The sequence below is a fragment of the Oncorhynchus kisutch genome, linkage group LG13 (assembly GCF_002021735.2).
Source record: "Oncorhynchus kisutch isolate 150728-3 linkage group LG13, Okis_V2, whole genome shotgun sequence".
Taxonomy (NCBI): Eukaryota; Metazoa; Chordata; class Actinopteri; order Salmoniformes; family Salmonidae; genus Oncorhynchus; species Oncorhynchus kisutch.
In genome coordinates, this window is record NC_034186.2 from 14,061,780 (window position 1) to 14,088,159 (window position 26,380).

At 42.1% G+C, this 26,380-nt stretch overlaps 1 protein-coding gene across 2 annotated transcripts in view; it reads left to right on the forward strand.

Annotated features, from left to right (window-relative positions):
• Positions 1–22,122, forward strand: part of cachd1 (cache domain containing 1) — a 116,926-nt gene extending 94,804 nt beyond the window's left edge. Inside the window, exons 18-26 of one of the 2 annotated variants that reach the window (XM_031785634.1) lie at positions 184–400; positions 3,093–3,253; positions 3,491–3,577; positions 11,947–12,063; positions 13,938–14,089; positions 18,307–18,468; positions 18,928–18,996; positions 19,078–19,203; positions 20,687–22,122. In XM_031785634.1, coding sequence (XP_031641494.1) covers positions 184–400; positions 3,093–3,253; positions 3,491–3,577; positions 11,947–12,063; positions 13,938–14,089; positions 18,307–18,468; positions 18,928–18,996; positions 19,078–19,203; positions 20,687–20,925 — 1,330 coding nt within the window. In that variant the 3' untranslated portion in view covers positions 20,926–22,122. The remainder of the gene's footprint in view (positions 1–183; positions 401–3,092; positions 3,254–3,490; positions 3,578–11,946; positions 12,064–13,937; positions 14,090–18,306; positions 18,469–18,927; positions 18,997–19,077; positions 19,204–20,686) is intronic. The other variant, XM_031785635.1, reaches the window with a different exon arrangement.
• Positions 22,123–26,380: the final 4,258 nt, after the last annotated feature.

Sequence of the window (26,380 nt, forward strand, 5' to 3'; positions counted from 1 at the left end):
TATTTGATATAAGTGTATTAAGTTAAAGTGATTGTACTGTTCCATAAAATGAATAATATGTCAACTGTATTTTCTCTCTCTCTCTCTCTCTCTCTCTCCCTTTCTCCCTGTCTCTCTCTCTCTCTCTCTCTCTGTCGCTATCTCCTTCGCTTTCTCACTGTCTATTTTGCTCTCTCTCTCTAGGTGTTTTATCATGGAGGACAGGGGTTATTTGGTGGCCCACCCCACCCTCATCGATCCTAAAGGTCACGCTCCAGCCGAGCGGCAGCACATCACACACAAGGAACCTCTGGTGGCCAACGACATCCTGAACCATCCTAACTTTGTCAAGAAGAATTTGTGCAACAGCTTCAGCGACCGCACAGTCCAACGTTTCTACAAGTTCAACACCAGTATCATTGTGAGTAGGGGCTCAGAGAAAATACAAACTCCATCTAGACACTGTTGCCCTTGAGCACTCAAAAAAACTATACATACCTCGGCCTAAACATCAGCACCACAGGTAACTTCCACAAAGCTGTGAACTATCTCAGAGACTGGCCTTCTATGCCATCAAAAGGAACATAAGATTCGACATCCATCCAAAAATACTTGAATCAGTTATAGAACCCATTGCCGTTCATGGTTGTGAGTTCTGGGGTCCGCTCACCAACCAAGAATTCACAAAATGGGACGAACACCAAATTGAGACTGCATGCAGAATTCTGTAAAAATATCCTCTGTGTACAATGTAAAACACTAAATAATGAGCAGAGCAGAATTAGGCCGATACCCTGCTAATGATTAAAATCCAGAAAAGAGACGTTAAACTCTACAACCACCTAAAAGGAAGCGATTCTCAAACCTTCCACAACAAAGCCATCACCTACAGAGAGATGAACCTGGAGAAGAGTCCCCTAAGCAAGCTGGTCCTGGGGCTCTGTTCACAAACACAAACAGACCCCACAGAGCCCCAGGACAGCAACACAATGAGACCCAACCAAATCATGAGAAAACAAAAAGATAATTACTTGACACATTGGGAATAATTAACAAAAAAACTGAGCAAACTAGAATGCTATTTGGCTCTAAACAGAGAGTACACAGTGGCAGAATCCCTGACCACTATGACTGACCCAAACTTAAGGAAAGCTTTGACTATGTACACACACAGTGAGCATAGCCTTGCTATTGAGAGAGGCCGCTGTAGGCAGACCTGGCTCTCAAGAGAAGACAGGCTATGTGCACACTGCCCACAAAAGGAGGTGACAACTAAGCTGCACTTCCTAACCTCCTGCCAAATGTATGACCATATTAGAGACACATATTTCCCTCAGATTACACAGATCCACAAAGAATTAGAAAACCCCAACTCCCATATGTATTGGGTGAAATACCACAGTGTGCCATCACAGCAGCAAGATTTGTGAACTGTTGCCACAAGAGAAGGGCAACTAGTGAAGAACAAACAGCATTGTAAATACAACCCATATTTATGTGTATTTATTTTCCCTTTTGTACTTTAACTATTTGCACATCATTGCAACACTGTATATAGACATATTGACATTTGAAATGTCTTTATTCTTTTGCAACTTTTGTGAGTGTAGTATTTCCTGTTCATTTTTTTTATTGTTTATTTCACTTTTTGTTTATCTAATTCACTTGCTTTGGCAATGTAAACATTTGTTTCACATGCCAATAAAGCACCCTTAAATTTAATTGATAAGACATTTTCTCTGTCTCTCGCTCTGTTTTTCTGTCTCTCTCTCGCTCTGTCTTTCTGTCTCTCTCTCGCTCTGTCTTTCTGTCTCTCTCTCGCTCTGTCTTTCTGTCTCTCTCTCGCTCTGTCTGTCTGTCTCTCTCTCGCTCTGTCTGTCTGTCTCTCTCTCGCTCTGTCTGTCTGTCTCTCTCTCGCTCTGTCTGTCTGTCTCTCTCTCTCTCGCTCTGTCTTTCTGTCTCTCTCTCGCTCTGTCTTTCTGTCTCTCTCTCGCTCTGTCTTTCTGTCTCTCTCTCGCTCTGTCTTTCTGTCTCTCTCTCGCTCTGTCTTTCTGTCTCTCTCTCGCTCTGTCTTTCTGTCTCTCTCTCGCTCTGTCTTTCTGTCTCTCTCTCGCTCTGTCTTTCTGTCTCTCTCTCGCTCTGTCTCTCTGTCTCTCTCTCTGTCTCTCTCTCTCTCTCTGTCTGTCTGTCTGTCTGTCTGTCTGTCTGTCTCTCGGCCCCAATATGGCCCTGCGGTCTGAAGTCTGACCGCCCTGTGTCACAAGATCTGCCATTTTGGATTGTTTGAAACTAACTGAGTAAAGTGTGAGAGGCAAGTTGACAGGTAGTGTCCTCTCCCTGTTTTGGTCTCAGAAAAACATTTTCCCAGGACAGCTTTTATTTTTATCCATCAGCATTATAACCCCACCACATGGTGAGAAATTGTATAGAATTCTCAATGAGTTTTACTCAAATGACCCAAGTGCTTCCTTTCTTTGTAGAGCCATTGATAAACCATAGTCTAGTTAGTACCATTTTTTCAAATACATAGTGTATAGCCTTTTTAAAACAAACTCAGACGCTTGACAACACTCCTCCTGTCTCTCCTGACTAACCTGGTCCACAGTGGCTCCATGTACTGTCTGATAAACCTAATGATTTATATAAACCCTGGATTGCTGATGCTATGTATTGGCCAATGAGAGGCTTTGAAGCCAGCGGTCGGCCATATTGGCACTCCTCAGAAATACAGACCTCCATAGGAATGAATGGAATTCTACAGTATTTCATTTAAATGTTTCCAGGACAAAATTACACACACTTTTTTATTTTTAGTACTATTTCTTTCATTTTTAAAAAATTTTTATCTTACGTATTCTAAATTAAAAGTATGCACTAAGTTATCTGTAATATAATAAACATGGCACAACAAATGTAAACATTAATAAATGCATTTCTTTTGCTTCTAAAACATTTTCTACAATGGTGCAGGAGTATCAAGATGGAGGCACAGTGGCTTCAAAACAGCGCCCCCTGTCTGTCATCTAGTGTATATATATAAAGCATTGGATAAATCCTTGTCTAGTACCATATTTCACTATGTTCCCCCTCTCCCTCTCGCTCTTCCTTCACAGGGTGACTTGACTAATCTGGTCCACGGGAGCCACTGCTCCAAGTACCGTCTGACCCGTATCCCTGGCACCAACGCTTTCGCTGGCATTGTCAACGAGACTTGTGATTCGCTGGCTTTCTGTGCCTGTAGCACCGTGGACCGCCTCTGTCTCAACTGTCACAGGTCAGATATACAGTCACAGGAGTTAAAGAGTTACAGAGGAAATAACATGGTGTTTTCACATTTCTATTCATCAAACCAATGAATTCTATGAGGCATCTGTTTAACTTGCTGTATTAAAAGGGGTGAATATTTGCATCACAAAGTTAATTCATTGCAATTTTGTTGGTTTTCAGTCATACCTTTCATGGATCTATATTCTTAGAACATGGCTGAAACTGTTGTCCCTGTGTTGTACAGGATGGAGCAGAACGAGTGTGAGTGTCCATGTGAGTGCCCCCTGGAGGTCAACGAGTGTACTGGCAACCTCACCTACACTGAGAACAGGTGAGTCAAGAATCACAAGAACCGTCCTGCATGTTAAAAAAGCCCACATTTCTGTTGTGTTTGTATGTTTAGATGTGTATTGCTCTACTGTAATGTAGATGTATGTGTCTTTGAATGTGTGTACTCGTGTCTGTACTGAATGAAGCCTTTTCTATCGTGCCCACAGGTAGTGATTGACTCTGTCACTGTGTCATCAGGCTGTCTGTCATGATAATTAGATGGCTGTGATCATTCCTCAGAAACACCTGTGTCCTCAGTTAGCCATTAAACTATGACTAGCATTGACAACAACTGTCTGTCTGGCTAAGGCTCTTTGTGAGAGGATAGAGGGATGCTAGAGAAAAGATCGTCCACAAAGCTGCTGTCAGACTGCAGTCATGCATTCATGTCGTGTTCCCTCTGTTGTGGTTGATTTGAGGTCTTTTCACGTAATGCTAATTACTGCCTAATTTGAAACTGTGACATTATCATTGGTTAGTCATTATCTCCTTGATTCAGTGTGGTGCCAGTTCTCTCATTTGAACTGTGTTTGTCATTGTTGTAGTCTGGCTGTGTGGTCATGTGTATTGGGGTTTGGCCGTGTGGTCATGTGTATTGGGGTTTGGCCGTGTGGTCATGTGTATTGGGGTTTGGCCGTGTGGTCATGTGTATTGGGGTTTGGCCGTGTGGTCATGTGTATTGGGGTTTGGCTGTGTGGTCATGTGTATTGGGGTTTGGCTGTGTGGTCATGTGTATTGGGGTTTGGCCGTGTGGTCATGTGTATTGGGGTTTGGCCGTGTGGTCATGTGTATTGGGGTTTGGCCGTGTGGTCATGTGTATTGGGGTTTGACCGTGTGGTCATGTGTATTGGGGTTTGGCCGTGTGGTCATGTGTATTGGGGTTTGGCCGTGTGGTCATGTGTATTGGGGTTTGGCCGTGTGGTCATGTGTATTGGGGTTTGACCGTGTGGTCATGTGTATTGGGGTTTGACCGTGTGGTCATGTGTATTGGGGTTTGACCGTGTGGTCATGTTCGATCCAACAAGAACAGCAAGGGTTTACAAATCCAGGAGATAAAAACAAAAGTGTCAATGTAGGCCGATGACTCCAGTTGTTTCTTATGTCCTCAATCTGAATCCCTGCACAGTCTCATTGAGGATCTTGATCACTTTTCTAGCCTCTCTGGACTTAAACCTAGTTATGACAAGTGCACCATATTATGTATTGGTTCGTTAAGACACAATGTTTACACTACCTCAAATCAAAATCAAATCAAATTGATTTGTCACATACACACGGTTAGCAGATGTTAATGCGAGTGTAGCGAAATGCTTGTGCTTCTAGTTCCGACAATGCAGTAATAACCAACGAATAATCTTACCTAACAATTCCAAAGCTACTACCTTATACACACAAGTGTAAAGGGATAAAGAATATGTACATAAAGATGTATGAATGAGTGATGGTACAGAACGGCATAGGCAAGATGCAGTAGATGGTATCGAGTACAGTATATAATATGAGATGAGTAATGTAGGGTATGTAAACAAAGTGGCATAGTTTAAAGTGGCTAGTGATACATGTATTACATAAAGATGCAGTAGATGATAGAGTACAGTATACATATGAGATGAATAATGTGGGGTATGTAAACATTATACTAAGTAGCATTGTTTGAAGTGACTAGTGATATATTTTACATCAATTTCCATCAATTCCCATTATTAAAGTGGCTGGAGGTGAGTCAGTGTGTTGGCAGCAGCCACTCAATGTTAGTGGTGTCTGTTTAACAGTCTGATGGCCTTGAGATAGAAGCTGTTTTTTAGTCTCTCGGTCCCAGCGTTGATGCACCTGTACTGACCTCGCCTTCTGGATGATAGCGGGGTGAACAGGCAGTGGCTCAGGTGGTTGTTGTCCTTGATGATCTTTATGGCCTTCCTGTGACATCGGGTGGTGTAGGTGTCCTGGAGGGCAGGTTGTGCAGACCTCACTACCCTCTGGAGAGCCTTACGGTTGTGGGCGGAGCAGTTGCCGTACCAGGCGGTGATACAGCCCGACAGGATGCTCTCGATATTGCATCTGTAGAAGTTTGTGAGTGTTTTTGGTGACAAGCCGAATTTCTGAGGTTGAAGAGGCGCTGCTGCGCCTTCTTCACGATGCTGTCTGTGTGGGTGGACCAATTCAGTGTGTCTGTGATGTGTACGCCAAGGAACTTAAAACTTACTACCCTCTCCACTACTGTCCCATCGATGTGGATAGGGGGGTGCTCCCTCTGCTGTTTTCTGAAGTCCACAATCATCTCCTTAGTTTTGTTGAAGTTGAGTGTGAGGTTATTTTCCTGACACCACACTGTAGTTTACCAATAAAATGGGTGGACGGTGAAGTAAACATACTTGGTGTTCACATCTCAAATAAATAAATGTACTTACCAGTCAATTTCAATAGAAAGTTTGCAAAGAATGTGTCGTGTCTTTGGCTATGCCAGATTAAGTGATATGACATGCTATTCTATAAAATAATTTCTCCGTAATTAATATTACCCGATTGAGCTAATCATGCAAATGTAATTAACTAGAGAGTCGAGCACCACAAAATAATATTTATAGAGTTATCTTCCCGAATAAACTCTTAAAGACCTAGTAATATTTTACATCAATAGCAGTCAATTATAATCCTCACCTTAATTCAGTCTCATCTGAAAGTTGTAAATTCTTGGTTATCTGCACGAACCCTGGCTAACAAGTTGAATCAGCAATACAAAATTGGGTTTAATGATTTATTTACTAAATACCTAACTAATCACACAGAATTACACATACACATATTTAAATCATAACTTGATTACAAATTACGTCATAAAGGAAAACGTCCCTAGTGGGCGGAACAGACAACTCGTTACACAAAAGAAAAGGGGCTGGGTTTGAGTGAAAGAGCGGGAAGACTGAGGGACAAAGGGCGAAGCTGTGCTATCGTAAATACAGTATCTTAACTTCTTGCGTCGAGCAATCCCGTATCCGGGAGCGTAATCATAGCCTCAAGCTCATTACCATAACGCAACGTTAACTTTTCATGAAAATCGCAAATGAAATGAAAGGAATATATTCACTCACAAGCTTAGTCTTTTGTTAACAACACTGTCATCTCAGATTTTCAAAATATGCTTTTCAACCATAGCTACACAAACATTTGTGTAAGAGTATTGATAGCTAGCATAGCATTAAGCCTAGCATTCAGCAGGCAACATTTTCACAAAAACAAGAAAAGCATTCAAATAAAATCATTTACCTTTGAAGAACTTCGGATGTTTTCAATGAGGAGACTCTCAGTTAGATAGCCAATGTAAAATTTTTCCCAAAATATTATTTGTGTAGGAGAAATCGCTCCGTTTTGTTCATCACGTTTGGCTAAGAAATAAAAAACGAAAATTCAGTCATTACAACGCCAAACTTTTTTCCAAATTAACTCCATAATATCGACAGAAACATGGTTAACGTTGTTTAGAATCAATCCTCAAGGTGTTTTTCACATATCTATTCGATGATAAATCATCCGTGGCAGTTGGGTTTCTCCTCGGAAGCAAATGGAAAAATACACCCAGCTGGAGATTACGCAATAATTGCGACGGAGGACACCAAGCGAGCACCTGGTAGATGTAGTGTAAAATGGTCAATCTTCCAATGATATGCCTACAAATACGTCACAATGCTGCAGACACCTTGGGGAAACGACAGAAAGTGTAAGCTCATTCCTGGCGCATTCACAGCCATATAAGGAGACATTGGAACACAGCGCCTCCTGTTAGAAATTTCATCTTGGTTTCGCCTGTAGCATCAGTTCTGTGGCACTCACAGATAATATCTTTGCAGTTTTGGAAACATCAGAGTGTTTTCTTTTCAAAGCTGTCAATTATATGCATAGTCAAGCATCTTTTCGTGACAAAATATCTTGTTTGAAACGGGAACGTTTTTTTAATCCAAAAATTAAAAGAGTGCCCCCTATATCGAAGAAGTTAAGCATTCTAAATTACCGCCCATTTGGAAAAGGAAAATGCAATAAATATTTACTCTGAGCTGCGCTTCGGTAGGTTGGTGGTAGATGGAAGGCCATGTTGCCAAACCGAATCCTTTGTACTTTGAAGAATGTCTCTGCTGGTAAATTTAAAATGTTGTAGTAACGTCGTTGTGTGGTAGACGGGATACTCTGTCTGTTCCTTCCTAACCCTCGTTTGCAGCGGCTGTTGCTAAGTCAACGGCTAGGAGGTATCACTTCTGTAGTGAATAAGAGTTCAAAGTTCATACCATTCGCAACCAAAGCTTACGCTGATGTTGGCTTCGTTCTGTAGTTATTATCTGAACCATTCTGATATCGGACCGTCGTCCCTACATCCTCAGAACAGGAGGTTATATTGTCGTCCAGGCTTTATATAGGAAGGGAGAGGAGGGCGTGTTTGAAAAGTTGTATAGCCCATGTTACTAATGGTCCTATCACAGTTTACTTACTAATGGTCCTATCACAGTTTACTTACTAATGGTCCTATCACAATTGACTTACTTACTAATGGTTCTATCACAATTGACTTACTAATGGTCCTATCACAATTGACTTACTTACTAATGGTCCTATCACAGTTTACTTACTTAATAGTAATCGCCCTTTCTTAAAAAAGTCGGGCAAAGCTGGTTACAATTTCACTTTTGTCCTTCAGAAAAGCTACAACAAATGTTTTGGGTTAAACTCAAATATATGTATCTAATGAAAAATATTCTTTATGGAAACATGTTTAAACTTGATATTAAATATATGAATGATATTATGAATAGAAATGTTGGAGTTATGTCACGTGCAGCTATCGAAAATATATGGGAATATCTGCTCAATACAAACTGGAGGAGGCAAGTGGAAAAGGGAGAAGGTTGGGAGCTTGTGTGCCTGCAATATATTAAAGATACAAATTCACTGAAAAGGATTGGCATAAATAGAAAAATATAGCAATTTCATTTGAGGATCAACATTTTGACAGCTGCGCCATACAGTTAGCAAAATAAATGGTAAGACATTTTCGATGTACCAATTCCATGGCACAAGGTTTATGAACTGGTACAAAAAAAACTACACTTGATTCAATTTAAATTATTATACAAAATTCTTGCCACCAACAGAATGCTATATATATATGGGGCATACAAAAATCTCAGCTCTGTATATTTTGCTGTGAAGAGAGAGTCACTAGATCATGTATTCTGGTATTTTATTATTTTTGTAAAATGTTTATTTAACCTTTCATTTAACCAGGTAAGCTAGTTGAGAACAAGTTCTCATTTACAACTGCGACCTGGCCAAGGTAAAGCAAAGCAGTGCGACACAAACAACACAGAGTTACAGTGGGGCAAAAAAGTATTTAGTCAGCCACCAATTGTGCAAGTTCTCCCACTTAAAAAGATGAGAGGCCTGTAATTTTCATCATAGGTACACTTCAACTATGACAGACAAAATGAGAAAAAATAATAAATAAATAAATTATGGTGGATAACAAAAGTTTATCTCAATAATTTGTTATATACCCTTTGTTGGCAATGACAGAGGTCAAACGTTTTCTGTAAGTCTTCACAAGATTTTCACAAACTGTTGCTGGTATTTTGGCCCATTCCTCCATGCAGATCTCCCCTAGAGCAGTGATGTTTTGGGGCTGTTGCTGGGCAACACGGACTTTCAACTCCCTCCAAAGATTTTCTATGGGGTTGAGATCTGGAGACTGGCTAGGCCACTCCAGGACCTTGAAATGCTTCTTACGAAGCCACTCCTTCGTTGCCCGGGCGGTGTGTTTGGGATCATTGTCATGCTGAAAGACCCAGCCATGTTTCATCTTCAATGCCCTTGCTGATGGAAGGAGGTTTTCACTCAAAATCTCACGATACATGGCCCCATCCATTCTTTCCTACACGGATCAGTCGTCCTGGTCCCTTTGCAGAAAAGCATGATGTTTCCACCCCCATGCATCACAGTAGGCATGGTGTCCTTTGGATGCAACTCAGCATTTTTTGTCCTCCAAACATGACGAGTTGAGTTTTTACCAAAAAGTTATATTTCGGTTTCATCTGACCATTTGCCATTCTCCCAATCTTCTTCTGGATCATCCAAATGCTCTCTAGCAAACGTCAGACGGGCCTGGACATGTACTGGCTTAAGCAGGGGGACACGTCTGGTACTGCAGGATTTGAGTCCTTGGTGGCGTAGTGTGTTACTGATGGTAGGCTTTGTTACTTTGATCCCAGCTCTCTGCAGGTCATTCACTAGGTCCCCCCGTGTGGTTCTGGGATTTTTGCTCACCGTGCTTGTGATCATTTTGACCCCACGGGGTGAGATCTTGCGTGGACCCCAGATCGAGGAAGATTATCAGTGGTCTTGTATGTCTTCCATTTCCTAATAATTGCTCCCACAGTTGATTTATTCAAACCAAGCTGCTTACCTATTGCATATTCACTCTTCCCAGCCTGGTGCAGGTCTACAATTTTGTTTCTGGTGTCCTTTGACAGCTCTTTGGTCTTGGCCATAGTGGAGTTTGGAGTGTGACTGTTTGAGGTTGTGGACAGGTGTCTTTTATACTGATAACAATTTCAAACAGGTGCCATTAATACAGGTAACAAGTGGAGGACAGAGGAGCCTCTAAAATAAGAAGTTACAGGTCTGTGAGAGCCAGAAATCTTGCTTATTTGTAGGTGACCAAATACTTATTTTCCACCATAATTTGCAAATAAATTCATAAAAAATCCTACAATGTGATTTTCTAATTTTGTCTGTCATAGTTGAAGTGTACCTATGATGAAAATTACAGGCCTCTCATCTTTTTAAGTGGGAGAACTTGCACAATTGGTGGCTGACTAAATGCTTTTTTGCCCCACTGTACACATGGAATAAACAAGCGTACAGTCAATAACACAATATAAAAAAATTATGTCTATATACAGTGTGGCCAATGGCTTGAGGGGGTAAGGCAATAAATAGGCCATAGTAGCAAAGTAATTGCAATTTAGCAAATTAACACCGGAGTGATAGATGAGCAGATGGTGATGTGCAAGTAGAAATACTGGTGTGCAAAAGAGCAGAAAAGTAAATAAAATCAATTTGTGGATGAGGTAGGTAGATTGGGTAGGCTGTTTCCTGATGGGCTATGTACAGCTGCAGCGATCGGTTAGCTGCTCAGATAGCTGATGTTTAAAGTTAGTGGGTGAAATATAAGATCCCAACTTCAGTGATTTTTGCAATTCGTTCCAGTCATTGGCAGCAGAGAACTGGAAGGAAAGGGGGCCAAAGGAGGTATTGGCTTTGGGGATGATCAGTGAGATATACCTGCTGGAACGTGTGCTACGGGTGGGTGTTGTTATCGTGACCAGTGAGCTGAGATAAGGTGGAGCTTTACCTCGCTGAGACTTATCGATGACCTGGGGCCAGTTGGTCTGGCGACGAATATGTAGCGAGGGCCAGCCGACTTGGTCATTCAGGTCGCAGTGGTGGGTGGTTTAAGAGCTCTTGGTGACAAAATGGATGGCACTGTGATAGACTGCATCCAGTTTGCTGAGTAGAGAATTGGAAACTATTTTGTAGATGACATTGCCGAAGTAAATGTTTTTGTAAATGACATTGCCCCTATGTAGATTGTTTTTGGTCACAGGTTCAGGAATGGTTAAAAAACATTAACTTAAAATGAACCTTACAAATAGCAGTGTTGGGTGATTTGGAAAGCCAGTCAGTAAATAATATAATAATACTCATAGGAAAGGTTTTCATTCTTTAGCTCACAATCTGTGAATAATATACAATTTTGAAAGGTTCAATGTATGTAAAACATCACAGTACAATTGAAAAATATATGGCACATGGAAACCAAACAAGGGTGGTCTATGGGATGGATAGGTGGGATGGGCTGAGAGTGGCTGAGGGTTGGGATTAAAGAGTTTATGTTTGGTAATGTACTATTGTTATGCTTTATATTAAAGTACCATGTATGTCAAATGTGTGTGTATGTGTAGCAGAAAAGCTGTCAAAAAAATGAAGAGGACAACTGTCTGTCTGGTTAAGGCTCTTTGTGAGAGGATAGAGGGATGCTAGAGAAAAGATCGTCCACAAAGCTGCTGTCAGACTGCAGTCATGCATTCATGTCGTGTCCCCTCTGTTGTGGTTGATTGAGGTCTTTTCACGAAATGCTAATTACTGCCTAATTTGAAACTGTGACATTATCATTGGTTAGTCATTACCTCCTTGATTCAGTGTGGTGCCAGTTCTCTGATTTGAACTGTGTTTGTCATTGTTGTAGTCTGACTGTGTGGTCATGTGTATTGGGGTTTGACCGTGTGGTCATGTTCATCACTATGGTCTGACCGTGTGGTTCAACAGGAACCCCAGCTGTGAGGTGCACCAGGAGCCCCTGTCTCTGACGGTGATTGACTCCAGTCTGCAGGACACCCTGCCCCAGTGTATCAACACCCGCTGCAGCCAACGCTTCACTAGCAGGTTGAGTACAGCCCACAACCATTGCCCACAGCTACAGCCCACAACCATTGCCCAAAGCTACAGCCCACAACCATTGCCCACAGCTACAGCCCACAACCATTGCCCACAGCTACAGCCCACAACCATTGCCCACAGCTACAGCCCACAACCATTGCCCACAGCTACAGCCCACAACCATTGCCCACAGCTACAGCCCACAACCATCGCCCACAGCTACAGCTACAGCCCACAATCATCAGCTGCAGCCCACAGGCTACCGCTACAGCCCACAGGCTACGGCTACAGCCCACTTGCAAAAGTATTCATCCCCCCTTGGCATTTTTCCTATTTTGTTGCATTACAACCTGGAATTAAAATAAAAAATATTGGGGTTTGTATCATTTGATTTAAACAACATGTCTACCACTTTGAAGATGAAAAATATTTTATTGTGAAACAAACAAGAAATAAGACAAAAGAACTGAACTTGAGCGTACATAACGCTCCCCCCCCAAGTCAATACTTTGTAGAGACACCTTTTGCAGTAATTACAGCTGCAAGTCTCTTGGGGTATGTCTCTATAAGCTTGGCGCATCTAGCCAGTGGGATTTTTGCCCATTCTTCAAGGCAAAACTGCTCAAGCTCCTTCAAGTTGGATGGGTTCCGCTGGTGCACAGCAATATTTAAGTCATACCACAGATTTTCAATTGGATTGAGGTCTGGGCTTTGACTAGGCCATTCCAAGACATTAAAATGTTTTCCCTTAAACCACTCGAGTGTTGCTTTAGCAGTATGCTTACGGTCATTGTCCTGCTGGAAGGTGAACCTCCATACCAGTCTCAAAACTCTGTATTTCGCGCATCCATCATTCCTTAAATTCTGACCAGCTTCCCATTCCATGCCGATGAAAAACATCCCCACAGCATGATGCTGCCACCACCATGCTTCTCTGTGGGGATGGTGTTCTTGGGGTGATGAGAAGTGTTGGGATTGCGCCAGACAAAGCGTTTTCCTTCCTATTTTTTTCTTTAAGCAATGGCTTTTTTCTGGCCACTCTTCTGTAAAGCCCAGCTCTGTGGAGTGTATGGCTTAAAGTGGTCCTACGGACAGATACTGCAATCTCCGCTGTGGAGCTTTGCAGCTCCTTCAGGGTTATCTTTGGTCTCTTTGTTGCCTCTCTGATTAATGCCCTCCTTGCCTGGTCTGTGAATTTTTGTGGGCGGCCCTCTCTTGGTAGGCTTGTTGTGGTGCCATATTCTTTCAATTTTTTAACAATCGATTTAGCGGTGGTCCGTGGGATGTTCAAAGTTTCTGCTATTTTTTCATAACCCAACCCTGATCTGTACTTCTCCACAACCTTGGCCCTGACCTGTTTGGAGAACTCCTTGGTCTTCATGGTGCCACTTGCTTGGTGGTGCCCCTTGCTTAGTGGTGTTGGGGCCCTGGGGCCTTTCAGAACAGGTGTATATATACTGAAATCATGTGACACATAGATTGCACACAGGTGGACTTTATTTAACTAATTATGTGACTTCTGAAGGTAATTGGTTGCACCAGATCTTATTTAGTGGCTTCATAGCAAAGGGGGTGAATGCATATGCACGCATCACTTTTCATTTTTTTTTTTTTTTTTTGATACAAGTCATTTTTTTCACTTCACCAATTTGGACTATTTTGTGTATGTCCATTAGGGAAAATATGGCAAGGGGGATGAATACTTTTGCAAGGCACTGTACTGATTTAATTAAAGCATGTGGTGATGTGTATATACTGATTTAGAAGAGCAAAACAAGTTTCAGATCACAACACGTTTCCAAAATATATTTGCTGAGCTTTAATGTGAAGAAGAGTATTGACCATGACTTTACCTCATACCTTTACTCTGTGATCTCCAGTGATTGTTTTGGCGTGTTGGACTGTGAATGGTGTATGGTGGACAATGATGGGAAGACCCACCTGGACAAACCTTACTGTGCCCTGCAGAAGGAATGCTTCGGGGGTATCCTCGGGGCCAAGAGCCCTTACATGGACGGCATGGGGATGTTGGGTGAGTCTACTCATTCCATACTGTCACGAGGTCATGCAAACATAATGGGCTAGTGGGCTTGATTTCCCCGCAGTATGTCCAGAGCAATTTGTTTAACGAGTTGGGACCAGAGCAATTTATTTAACCAGTTAGGACCAGAGCAATTTATTTAACCAGTTAGGACCAGAGCAATTTATTTAACCAGTTAGGACCAGAACAAATTATTTAACGAGTTAGGACCAGAGCAATTTATTTAGGGAGTAGGACCTTAGCAAATTATTTAGGGAGTAGGAGCTGAGCAATTTATTTAATCTCTCTGGGGTAGGCTGGCCAATAGTCAGGGAAAATGCAGAGCGCCAAATTCAAATACATTTTTATAAAAATCTAACTTTCATTAAATTACACATGCAAGATAGCAAATTAAAGCTACACTCGTTGTGAATCCAGCCAACATGTCAGATTTCAAAAAGGCTTTTCGGCGAAAGCATAAGATGCTATTATCTAATGATAGCACAACAGGAAACAATGAGAGAGTAGCATATTTCAACTCTGCAGGCACGACACAAAATGCAGAAATAAAATATAAATCATGCCTTACCTTTGACGAGCTTATTTTGTTGGCACTCCTATATGTCCCATAAACATCTCAAATGTTCCTTTTGTTCGATTTAATTCCGTCGATATATATCCAAAATGTCAATTTATTTGGTGTGTTTGATCCAGAAAAACACCGCTTCCAACTTACGCAACGTCGCTACAAAATATCTCAAACGTTACATGTAAACTTTGCCAAAACATTTCAAACTACTTTTGTAATACAACTTTAGGTATTTCTAAATGTATATAATCGATCAAATTGAAGACGGAATGATCTGTGTTCAATACAGGAGCAAAACAAACTGATGCTACTTTTCTGGTTACGCGCCTCTATCAAAAGGTACACATGAAGTGACTCTCGTTCTGAGCTATGGTACTTCTTCATTACACAAAGGAACATCTTCAACCAATTTCTACAAACTGGTGACATCCAGTGGAAGCTGTAGGAACTGCAGGAAAGTTGATTAGAATTCTGATTAGAATTCTATTGAAAAAACAGTGACAAAAAAAATAATCTGAATGGTTTGTCCTCGGGGTTTTGCCTGCTAAATAAGTTATGTTATCAAATCAAATGTATTTATATAGCCCTGCGTACATCAGCTGATATCTCAAAGTGCTGTACAGAAACCCAGCCTAAAACCCCAAACAGCAAGCAATGCAGGTGTAGAAGCACGGTGGCTAGGAAAAACTCCCTAGAACGGCCAAAACCTAGGAAGAAACCTAGAGAGGAACCAGGCTATGTGGGGTGGCCAGTCCTCTTCTGGCTGTGCCGGGTGGAGATTATAACAGAACATGGCCAAGATGTTCAAATGTTAATAAATGACCAATAAGGCAGCACGGCCAGGTGGACTGGGGACAGCAGCACGGCCAGGTGGACTGGGGACAGCAAGGAGTCATCATGTCAGGTAGTCCTGGGGCATGGTCCTAGGGCTCAGGTCCTCCGAGAGAGAAAGAGAGAATTAGAGAACGCACACTTAGATTCACACAGGACACCGAATAGGACAGGAGAGGTACTCCAGATATAACAAACTGACCCTAGCCCCCCGACACATAAACTACTGCAGCATAAATACTGGAGGCTGAGACAGGAGGGATCAGGAGACACTGTGGCCCCATCCGAGGACACCCCCGGACAGGGCCAAACAGGAAGGATATAACCCCACCCACTCTGCCAAAGCACAGCCCCCACACCACTAGAGGGATATCTTCAACCACCAACTTACCATCCTGAGACAAGGCCGAGTATAGCCCACAAAGATCTCCGCCATGGCACAACCCAAGGGGGGGCGCCAACCCAGACAGGATGACCACATCAGTGAATCAACCCACTCAGGTGACGCACCCCTTCCAGGGACGGCATGAGAGAGCCCCAGTAAGCCAGTGACTCAGCCCCTGTAATAGGGTTAGAGGCAGAGAATCCCAGTGGAAAGAGGGGAACCGGCCAGGCAGAGACAGCAAGGGCGGTTCGTTGCTCCAGAGCCTTTCCGTTCACCTTCCCACTCCTGGGCCAGACTACACTCAATCATATGACCCACTGAAGAGATGAGTCTTCAGTAAAGACTTAAAGGTTGAGTCTCTGACATGGGTAGGCAGACCGTTCCATAAAAATGGAGCGCTATAGGAGAAAAGTCCTGCCTCCAGCTGTTTGCTAAGAAATTCTAGGGACAATTAGGAGGCCTGCGTCTTGTGACCGTAGCGTACGTGTAGGTATGTACGGCAGGACCAAAACAGAGAGATGGGTAGGAGCAAGCCCATGTAATGCTTTGTAGGTTAGCAGTAAAACCTTGAAATCAGCCCTTGCTTTGACAGGAAGCCAGTGTAGAGAGGCTAGCACTGAAGTAATATGATACATATTTTTTTGGGTTGTAGTCAGGATTCTAGCAGCCGTATTTAGCACTAACTGAAGTTTATTTAGTGCTTTATCCGGGTAGCCGGAAAGTAGAGCATTGCAGTAGTCTAACCTAGAAGTGACAAAAGCATGGATTAATTTTTCTGCATCATTTTTGGACAGAAAGTTTCAGATTTTTGCAATGTTACGTAGATGGAAAAAAGCTGTCCTTGAAATGGTCTTGATTAGTTCTTCAAAAGAGAGATCAGGGTCCAGAGTAACGCCGAGGTCCTTCACAGTTTTATTTGAGACGACTGTACAACCATTAAGATTAATTGTCAGATTCAACAGAAGATCTCTTTGTTTCTTGGGACCTAGAACAAGCATCTCTGTTTTGTCCGAGTTTAAAAGTAGAACGTTTGCAGCCATCCACTTCCTTATGTCTGAAACACAGGCTTCTAGCAAGGGCAATTTTGGGGCTTCACCATGTTTAATTGAAATGTACAGCTGTGTGTCATCCGCATAGCAGTGAAAGTTAACATTATGTTTTCGAATAACATCCCCAAGAGGTAAAATATATAGTGAAAACAATAGTGGTCATAAAACGGAACTCTGAGGAACACCGAAATTTACAGTTGATTTGTCAGAGGACAAACCATTCACAGAGACAAACTGATATCTTTCCGACAGATAAGATCTAAACCAGGCCAGAACTTGTCCGTGTAGACCAATTTGGGTTTCCAATCTCTCCAAAAGAATGTGGTGATCGATGGTATCAAAAGCAGCACTAAGGTCTAGGAGCACGAGGACAGATGCAGAGCCTCGGTCCGATGCCATTAAAATGTCATACTCACAGACATGATTCAAACAGTTTTAGAAACTTCAGAGTGTTTTCCATCCAATACTAATAATATTATGCATATAGTAGGATCTGGGACAGAGTAGGAGGCAGTTCAGTTTGGGCACGCTATTTATCCAAAAGTGAAAATGCTGCCCCCTACCCCAAACAGGTTAACGAGTTAGGACCTGATCAATTTATTGAACGAGTTAGGACCTGAGCAATTTATTGAACGAGTTAGGACCTGAGCAATTTATTGAACGAGTTAGGACCTGAGCAATTTATTGAACGAGTTAGGACCTGAGCAATTTATTGAACGAGTTAGGACCAGAGCAATTTATTGAACGAGTTAGGACCTGAGCAGTTTATTTAACCAGTTAGGACCTGAGCAATTTATTGAACGAGTTAGGACCAGAGCAATTTATTGAACGAGTTAGGACCAGAGCAATTTATTTCGATTCCAACTTATAGAATGTGTAATATTGTTCTAGTTCTAGACATTCAGTCACACAGCTTTGTATAAATATCCTCCCATAATGTTAACGGTGAGCTAACATGGCTGCCATAGAATGTAGAAGTGTTATGTAAATAATGCAGAAATCTTATTTTTCCCAACACTCTAAATACATGGCTCTGGTTAGGACCATAGACATCCTGTTAAATGACTTGCGTATTCCAATTCCTAATTCTATGGTTGGGTCATTGAGGTTACTGCATTATGATGCATTTACTTGACACTCCAACATTCTATGGCAGCTATGTCATAGCTCACCATTAACATTACATGGGGATATTTATACAGTGGTGTATAACTGATTGTTTAAAATTAGAACTATATAAAAAATTCTACAAGTTGTCCGATCTCTCTAAATACATAGCTCTGGCTATGTCATAGTCCTCCTAGAAGAATTTGGTTAGCATAATAGATCTAATGTGTTTAACCCTTCCTCCACCCTCTCCCTTCCCTCCTTCCAGATGAGGAGGTAGCGTCTCTGAACATGATTCGTAGTGCACCGGTAGGGCCGGTTGCCGGGGGGATTATGGGCTGTATCATGGTGCTGGTGTTGGCTGTATACGCCTACAGACACCAGCTCCACCGGCGCTCACATCAACACATGTCCCCTCTGGCCGCTCAGGGTAAGACACTTTGACATACTGGAGATGAATGTTACCTAGAACAACGGACTATGGAAATACAGCTCGTTAGTGCATGCAAGTGGAAACACAGGTAGCGGTGACATGGGTAGCCTCTGATTTAGGTTGACCTCAGAGAAATCTCAGTGCTATGAATAGGATATTTTATTGACATTTTAAAACCACTTTGTTATTGTCTTAGTCTGTTATGAAAGTATTCATATTCAGACAGTAATTGCCCCTAAAATTGCCTCTGTTGTCTGAGCATCACGTCTTAGTTTTGATAATGAAAGCTGCTGCTAGAGCTGTGGGGATGATTGAATGAACTAATGCCCTGAACTCAACAGCTGACCTGCACTACAGACAGCACTATTGTCTTTCCCTAATAAGACCATAAACACTTGTTATTGACACAAGTAATCTCTTACAATAATACTTTCTTTCCCTTTCTCCTTTCTGCAGAGATGTCAGTGCGGATGTCTAACCTGGATAATGAGCGAGATGAGGACAGTCATGAAGACAGGGGAATCAGTAAGTACTGCAGGAGGATTAGTATTAGTGTACTGTAAGACCTTGACTTGACCTTGTCTTTATTCCTTGTATTAAACCTAGATGTTTTCCTGTCCCGTCCTGCAGTCAGCAACACACGGTTTATTGCTGCGGTGATTGAGAGACACACCCACAGCCCCGAGCGCAGGAGGAGGTACTGGGGACGGTCAGGGACAGAGAGTGACCACGGTAAGACAGTATGACCCCCAGAGGAAACAGGCCACTACTGTTCTGCTCTTAAAACCACACATTTTCTGGTTGAGAAGGAGGAGAGTAGTATAACTCTCTGTAAAACCACACAACAGATAGGACACCCTGCCCTTGTGTTCCCTCTCTTCTGCCCGGTGATAAGTCTCTAGCTAACACTGGTTGTGTAGCTACTGATCAGAGAGGAGGAAATGGATGCAGTGGAGAAATACAGAGAGAGTGGAAGAAAGAGGGCGGAGGAGATTCAGGCCAAACAGCAAAGCGTTAAAAACACATTGGCTCTGTTCCTCAGCTCAGTCAGTGACGTTTTCCCACAGTCCACTCACTCACACAGCTGCTGAAGGGTCTCTGTATTCTCTAGCTACAAAGTCACTGAGTCAAGGATGTTGTCTAACAGCCTGCAGGCTAACAGACATCCAGGTATAGACTTTATTAATACAACCTTTCTCTGTATTATTACCTAAGTCTTGACCTTTCACACCCCCTGTTTCAGGCCCCGTCTGTCTCCACGGTTGTTCATGACCCTTTTAACTGTGATTTACTTTTCTCACCTCTCTTGCTACTCTGAAAACCCATGACAAATGGCGGTAGCACTGTTTGAAATGATTTTTCATCAATAGATGGAAGGAGTTGAGCAGAGGATAGGAGTGCGGAGCTATGCACTCAGTGCTTCTGAAGTTGGCATCTTTCCTCTCCTCCGGATCCCGTTGAAGTCCTCCTCATAGTTCTCTCTGACAGAATTAAGAGAACGTGTCAAAAGCCTAAGTGACCTTCAGAAGCTCTACTAGCCAGGTTATATCAGTACCTCTTTGTTTCGCTTAGATATATACCAATAGATGCCCATTCCTTCTCCCATCTTCCACTCATACCTACCTTCCATTACACTCAGCACAGCAGTGACATTTCTCCTCTTTCCACAGTTGGACTGTTTTATAAAAGTTGATGCTTCGTCTTCTAGAACTAAAGCCTGAGGGATGCTAAATGTTGGGATGTGGCAGATATGTATGATGCTTTAATGTCGGTGATCTGCGGGTAGTCGGCGGAAGAGGGAGGGAGGTTGGAGAGGTATTGGAGATGGAGTTAATGATTCAAATTGGCAATCCCCCTCTGATTGCTATCACTCTCTTTCTCTCCACTGCAGGGGCACAAACTTTCCTTAACTCGTCCCTTCATACCAGCTCACGTGCAACGTACACACACCACTCACTGCACATACAGCTCTCCTTCTCCAGATGTTTCTACAATGATTGAGATTTCACACACGTAATTAATGGCTTAGAATGTTATTCCCTAAACTGTAATTATAGATCGATGGACGTAAAGTCTTGCTGATTCTCTTCTGAAGTCTCTATTGGTCTATCACAAAGTGCTTGTATACTCATCTCCTTTTATGAATGCCTGTGTTTTTATACATAGATGTGGATTGAATGTGTATTAACGTCTGGGTTCCTGTGTGTCGCAACAGGTTACAGCACCATGAGTCCTCAGGAGGACAGCGAAAACCCTCCCTGCAACAACGACCCCTTGTCGGCCGGCGTGGACGTGGGGAACCATGATGACGACCTGGATCTGGACACGCCCCCTCAGACGGCGGCGCTGCTCAGCCACAAATTCCACCCGTACCGCCACCCGCCCCACCACCAGCTCCACACACACCACCTGCAGGCAGCAGTCACCGTGCACAGTGTGGATGCAGAGTGCTGATCCTCTGTACCCGATCCCTACACAGGCCTCAGCTCTCCTCCAACCCCACCAGCCCTCTCCCAAGCCTGGCTACATCACTACTAGCTATTCATCCAACACTACCACTACCAACTCCAGACTCCACCACCCATGTGTGCTCCCACTGTGCCAAGCCAGGGTGAGAGGAGTTGGGCTGGGGAGAACAGAGCAGTCCCCCTCCTGGAGGACTCCTTAAAGTTCACACACTCCACCTCTGTTGAGGAACACTAGCTTCTGTAGCCCAGTATAGCCCTGCTCAGAAACACGGGGGTGTGGTGGAGGCCTCTTTTATTCAAAAGGGGTCTGAACTTGTGTAAAAGTGTAAACAAAGCATCTCAGAAGAAGATAACAAATAAGAAATAAAGGATTATTTTTCTACTATTTATTGAACTCGATTTGAGAGTGATAAGATGAGCGCCTGACAGTGGCTGGAACTGAACTGAATGAACTCTGGTTGCCAAGGTAACCACAGTGGCTGATCATGGACCACAGAGTGTCCCTGCTGCACATGCCCCTCACTTCCTGTTAAGGACGCATCATGGAGAGGAAGTGGTTATTCAACACATATCTGACACAGGTTATCCTTTGGATTATTTTCAGTAGAGAATCAGAAAATCATTGTTATTGTTTTGAAGGTGAAATCAGTTGAATTCTCTGAACAAGCTGAATACAATACATTGTATCCACTAATCCACCCTACCAGGCAACCACCAGTCTAGGGCTGGTTTGTGTCAACAGGATGCTGTATGACTGAATATGGAAGGGCCATGCCAGGACCCTGGCAGAATGACTCAGACACACAGGAAGAGCCATTCCCACACGTTGGTGGCCTGTTATCTGCCTGAACATTAAGGCATAGAGCTGGTGAGAGGGATTGGTTGGTCTGTCTTATCTGACCCCCTCACACTAACATGGTGGGCCAAGCTATGCCTGAGTGGGACCTATCACTGTTGAAGAGAGGTGTGTGTGTGTACACAGCTTGTGCAACTGTAATGGGGTGTGTGTGTTTGGTCTGATTGTATGGAAGTGGTCAGAGCATCTCAATTGAAAGCATTATTACATGGTTTAATTGTTTTGAAAGTGTAATTAGTGAATAGAGATCAAATTATTTTTGTTTCAGCAGTCCGCCTGATTATCTGACGAGTCATTTCCCCGTTATGATTGTTTTTTTGTCATGTGATTCATGGATGAACTTCTCCAAATCAAGTCATTATTGTATTCATTTAGTTAGGGTGAAGAATGTCTCGTGTGTTTTTTTTACCCCCGATCTATACAGTATGAAGTGTACATAACTTAAGTCACAAATAGCTATTCATGTGTTGCACTCCATATTTTTATGTTGGAAAAGAAATATTGTGTACTCAAAATGATGCTCAGATATTTGGGTTTATTGTGATATTTTTCAGTTCATGGTATGCAACACCTTGGATGTTATTAGGTCTACCTTAAGGTCCATATTGGATGGAAGACAGATGGACATAGTTGTATTTTAGACACTTAAAGCTGAAGATCTTAAAGTCTTTAAAAATCTCATTTTTGTTTAACCACGTAGGGTCAAAATGTCACAAAAGACAACATCAATTGTCAAGAAGAAATGTTATTTTAGACTGCAGTGGAACTTTCTCCCTGTTCGTTGAGTTGGATTAGTTCTAGACAGGATATAGATCAATTTCATTTCAATTCTTAGAAATGTAATATCGTGTTACTTCCTGAATTGAAATATAATTGACCCCAACTTTAGTTCTAGAATACCTTTTCATTGAATAATAATGCCATGTCACCTAACCCTATAGCTCATATTATGGGATATTGTGGTACTCTACTCTCACTGTAGGTAGTTAAAAGCAGTAATTCGTTTTAGTCACAGTTATCTCCTACTCTCCTGTTCATAACCACCAGCAATGAAATTATAGCACTGGACATTACTCATAACACTACACAGCTCTGGGAATATACACCCCGATTTTGTCACGTCGGTTGGTGCATATTTCCAACGGTACGGCACCAAAACATACAGTACCAGTCAAAAGATTGGACACTCATTCAAGGGTTTTACTTTTTTTTTAAACTATTTTCTACATTGTAGAATAATAGTGAAGACATCAAAACTATGAAATAACACATATGGAATCATGTAGTAACCAAAAAAGTGTTAAACAAAACAAAATATATTTGCGATTTTAGATTCTTCAAAGTAGCCACCATTTGCCTCGATGACAGCTTTGCACACTTGGCATTCTCTCAACCAGTTTCACCTGGAATGCTTGAAGGAGTTTCTATGTATATGCTGTATATGCTGAGCACTTGTTGGCTACTTTCCCTTCACTCTGCAGTCCAACTTATCCAAAATCATCTCAATTGGGTTGAGGTTGGTGATTGTGGATGCCAGGTCATCTGATGCAGCATTCCATCACTCTCCTTGGTCAAATAGCCGTTACACAGCCTGGAGGTGTGTTGGGTCATTGTCCTGTTGTAAAACAAATGATAGTCCCACTAAGCGCAAACCAGATGGGATGGCATATCACTGCAGAATGCTGTGGTAGCCATGCTGTTTAGGTGTGCATTGAATTCTAAATAAATAACTGACAGTGTCACAAGCAAAGCACCTCCATACCAACACACCACCACCTCCATGCTTCACGTGGGAACCACACATGCAGAGATCATATGTTCACCTACACTACGTCTCACAAAAACACAGCAGTTGGAACCAAAAATATTACAATTCTGACCGAAGTACAGATTTCCACCGGTCTAATGTCCATTGCTCGTGTTTCTTGGCCCAAGCAAGTCTCTTCTTCTTATTGGTGTTCTTTAGTAGTGGTTTCTCTGCATCAACGAGACCATGAAGGCCTGATTCACGCAGTCTCCTCTGAACAGTTGATGTTGAGATGCGTCTGTTACTTGAACTCTGTGAAGCATTTATTTGGCTGAAATTTGTGAGTCTGGTAACTCTAATGAACTTATCCCCTGCAATAGACGTAACTCTGGGTCTTCCTTTCCTGTGGCGATCCTCACGAGAGCCAGTTTCATCATAACGCTTGATGGTTTTTGTGATGGACTGTCGTTTCTCTTTACTTATTTGAGCTGTCCTTGCCATAATATGGACTTGGTCTTTTACCAAATAGGGCTATATTCTGTATACCACCCCTACCTTGTCACAACACAACTGATTGGCTCAAATGTATTAATAAGGAAAGAAATTCCACAAATTAACTTTTAACAAGGTACCTGAAGTGCATCCAGGTGACTACCTCGTGAAGCTGGTTGAGAGAATGCCAACAGTGTGCAAAGCTGTGATCAAGGCAAAGGTTGGCTACTGTGAAGAATCTCAAATATATTTTGATATGTTTAACACATTTTTTGGTCACTACTTGGTTCCATATATGTTATTTCATAGTTTTGATGTCTCAATATGGGAATGTAGTATGTGGAAAATAGTAAAAGTAAAGAAACTCTTGAATGGGTAGGTTTCAACTTTTGACTGGTACGGTCAGTGGGTCTGATGTTTAGATTTTTTGTTTGAATCTGAAAAACAAGTGCTACATTTACTGAGACTATATTGTAATTACGTTTTTGACACAAGAGAGCATGAACAGTATTTACCAGCTGTTGTAAGAAAGTATAATCTTGTGTATACCGAACACTATGAATTTAATTAATGTACTGAAAGAACTTCCAGTGTAACATATACAGTTATAACATGTGAATGTGATAAAAATAAATCCATGTTACACTTAAAACCACTTGCCTTTGTATGTACAGTGGGGCAAAAAAAGTATTTAGTCAGCCACCAATTGTGCAAGTTCTCCCACTTAAAAAGATGAGAGAGGCCTGTAATTTTCATCATAGGTACACTTCAACTATGATGGACAAAATGAGAAAAAGTAATCCAGAAAATCACATTGTATGTTTTTAATGAATTTATTTGAAAATGATGGAAAATAAGTATTTGGTCAATAACAAAAGTTTATCTCAATACTTTGTTATATACCCTTTGTTGGCAATGACAGAGGTCAAGCGTTTTCTGTAAGTCTCCACAAGGTTTTCACACACTGTTGCTGGTATTTTGGGGCTGTTGCTGGGCAACACAGACTTTCAACTCCCTCCAAAGATTTTCTATGGGGTTGAGATCTGGAGACTGGCTAGGCCACTCCAGGACCTTGAAATGCCTCTTACGAAGTCACTCCTTCGTTGCCCGGGCGGTGTGTTTGGGATCATTGTCATGCTGAAAGACCCAGCCACATTTAATCTTCAATGCCCTTGCTGATGGAAGGAGGTTTTCACTCAAAATCTCACGATACATGGCCCCATTCATTATTTCCTTTACACGGATCAGTCGTCCTGGTCCCTTTGCAGAAAAACAGCCCCAAAGCATGATGTTTCCACCCCCATGCTTCACAGTAGGTATGGTGTTCTTTGGATGCAACTCAGCATTCTTTGTCCTCCAAACATGACAAGTTGAGTTTTTACCAAAAAGTTATATTTTGGTTTCATCTGACCATATGACATTCTCCCAATCTTATTCTGGATCATCCAAATGCTCTCTAGCAAACTTCAGACGGGCCTGGACATTGAGGTTGTGGACAGGTGTCTTTTATACTGATAAGTTCAAACAGGTGCCATTAATACAGGTAACGAGTGGAGGACAGAGGAGCCTCTTAAAGAAGAAGTTACAGGTCTGTGAGAGCCAGAAATCTTGCTTGTTTGTAGGTGACCAAATACTTATCTTCCCCCATAATTTGCAAATAAATTCATTAAAAATGATTTTTTCCCCCTAATTTTGTCTGTCATAGTTGAAGTGCACTTATGATGAAAATTACAGGCCTCTCTCATATTTTTAAGTGGGAGAACTTGCACAATTGGTGGCTGACTAAATACTTTTTTGCCCCACTGTATTTCCCATTTACTATGTTACAGTTCAATGTGTACCATGTACTGTACTGCCTCAATATTTCATTCACGGTGTACCCACATGTACCCTTTAGACAGCATTAATCACATCTTAGTTCAGCAATAACATGCCACCTTAAGTACCACCCATGGTAGACGCAATCACAATGCAACAACTTAGTAGGCATTCAACTCCTAGAATGATCATTTCATAATCTGATGTTCTTAGGTCAGTCTGTAGGGTACCATGTCCCACCTGCCAGTACAGATACAGTAGGATAAACTGATAGGGAGGGATTACCTGATCCTTTATCTTGCCTCCGTGTAGGCCCATATTCCTGTTAGCCACCAACCCATATTTATTGTTGGATTAGACTGGGGTAGAAAGGTAATTTAGAGCAACTGAACAGTACTAGACAATGGCCTTTCAATCCCACAGGCTAACTGCCCTCTGTTTTCAGTGTTCCAACTACTGTAGCAGTAGTTAATTGTGGGGAAGGTAGGGGAAGAGCTATGCTTTATATAGTGCTTCTACATCTGCATT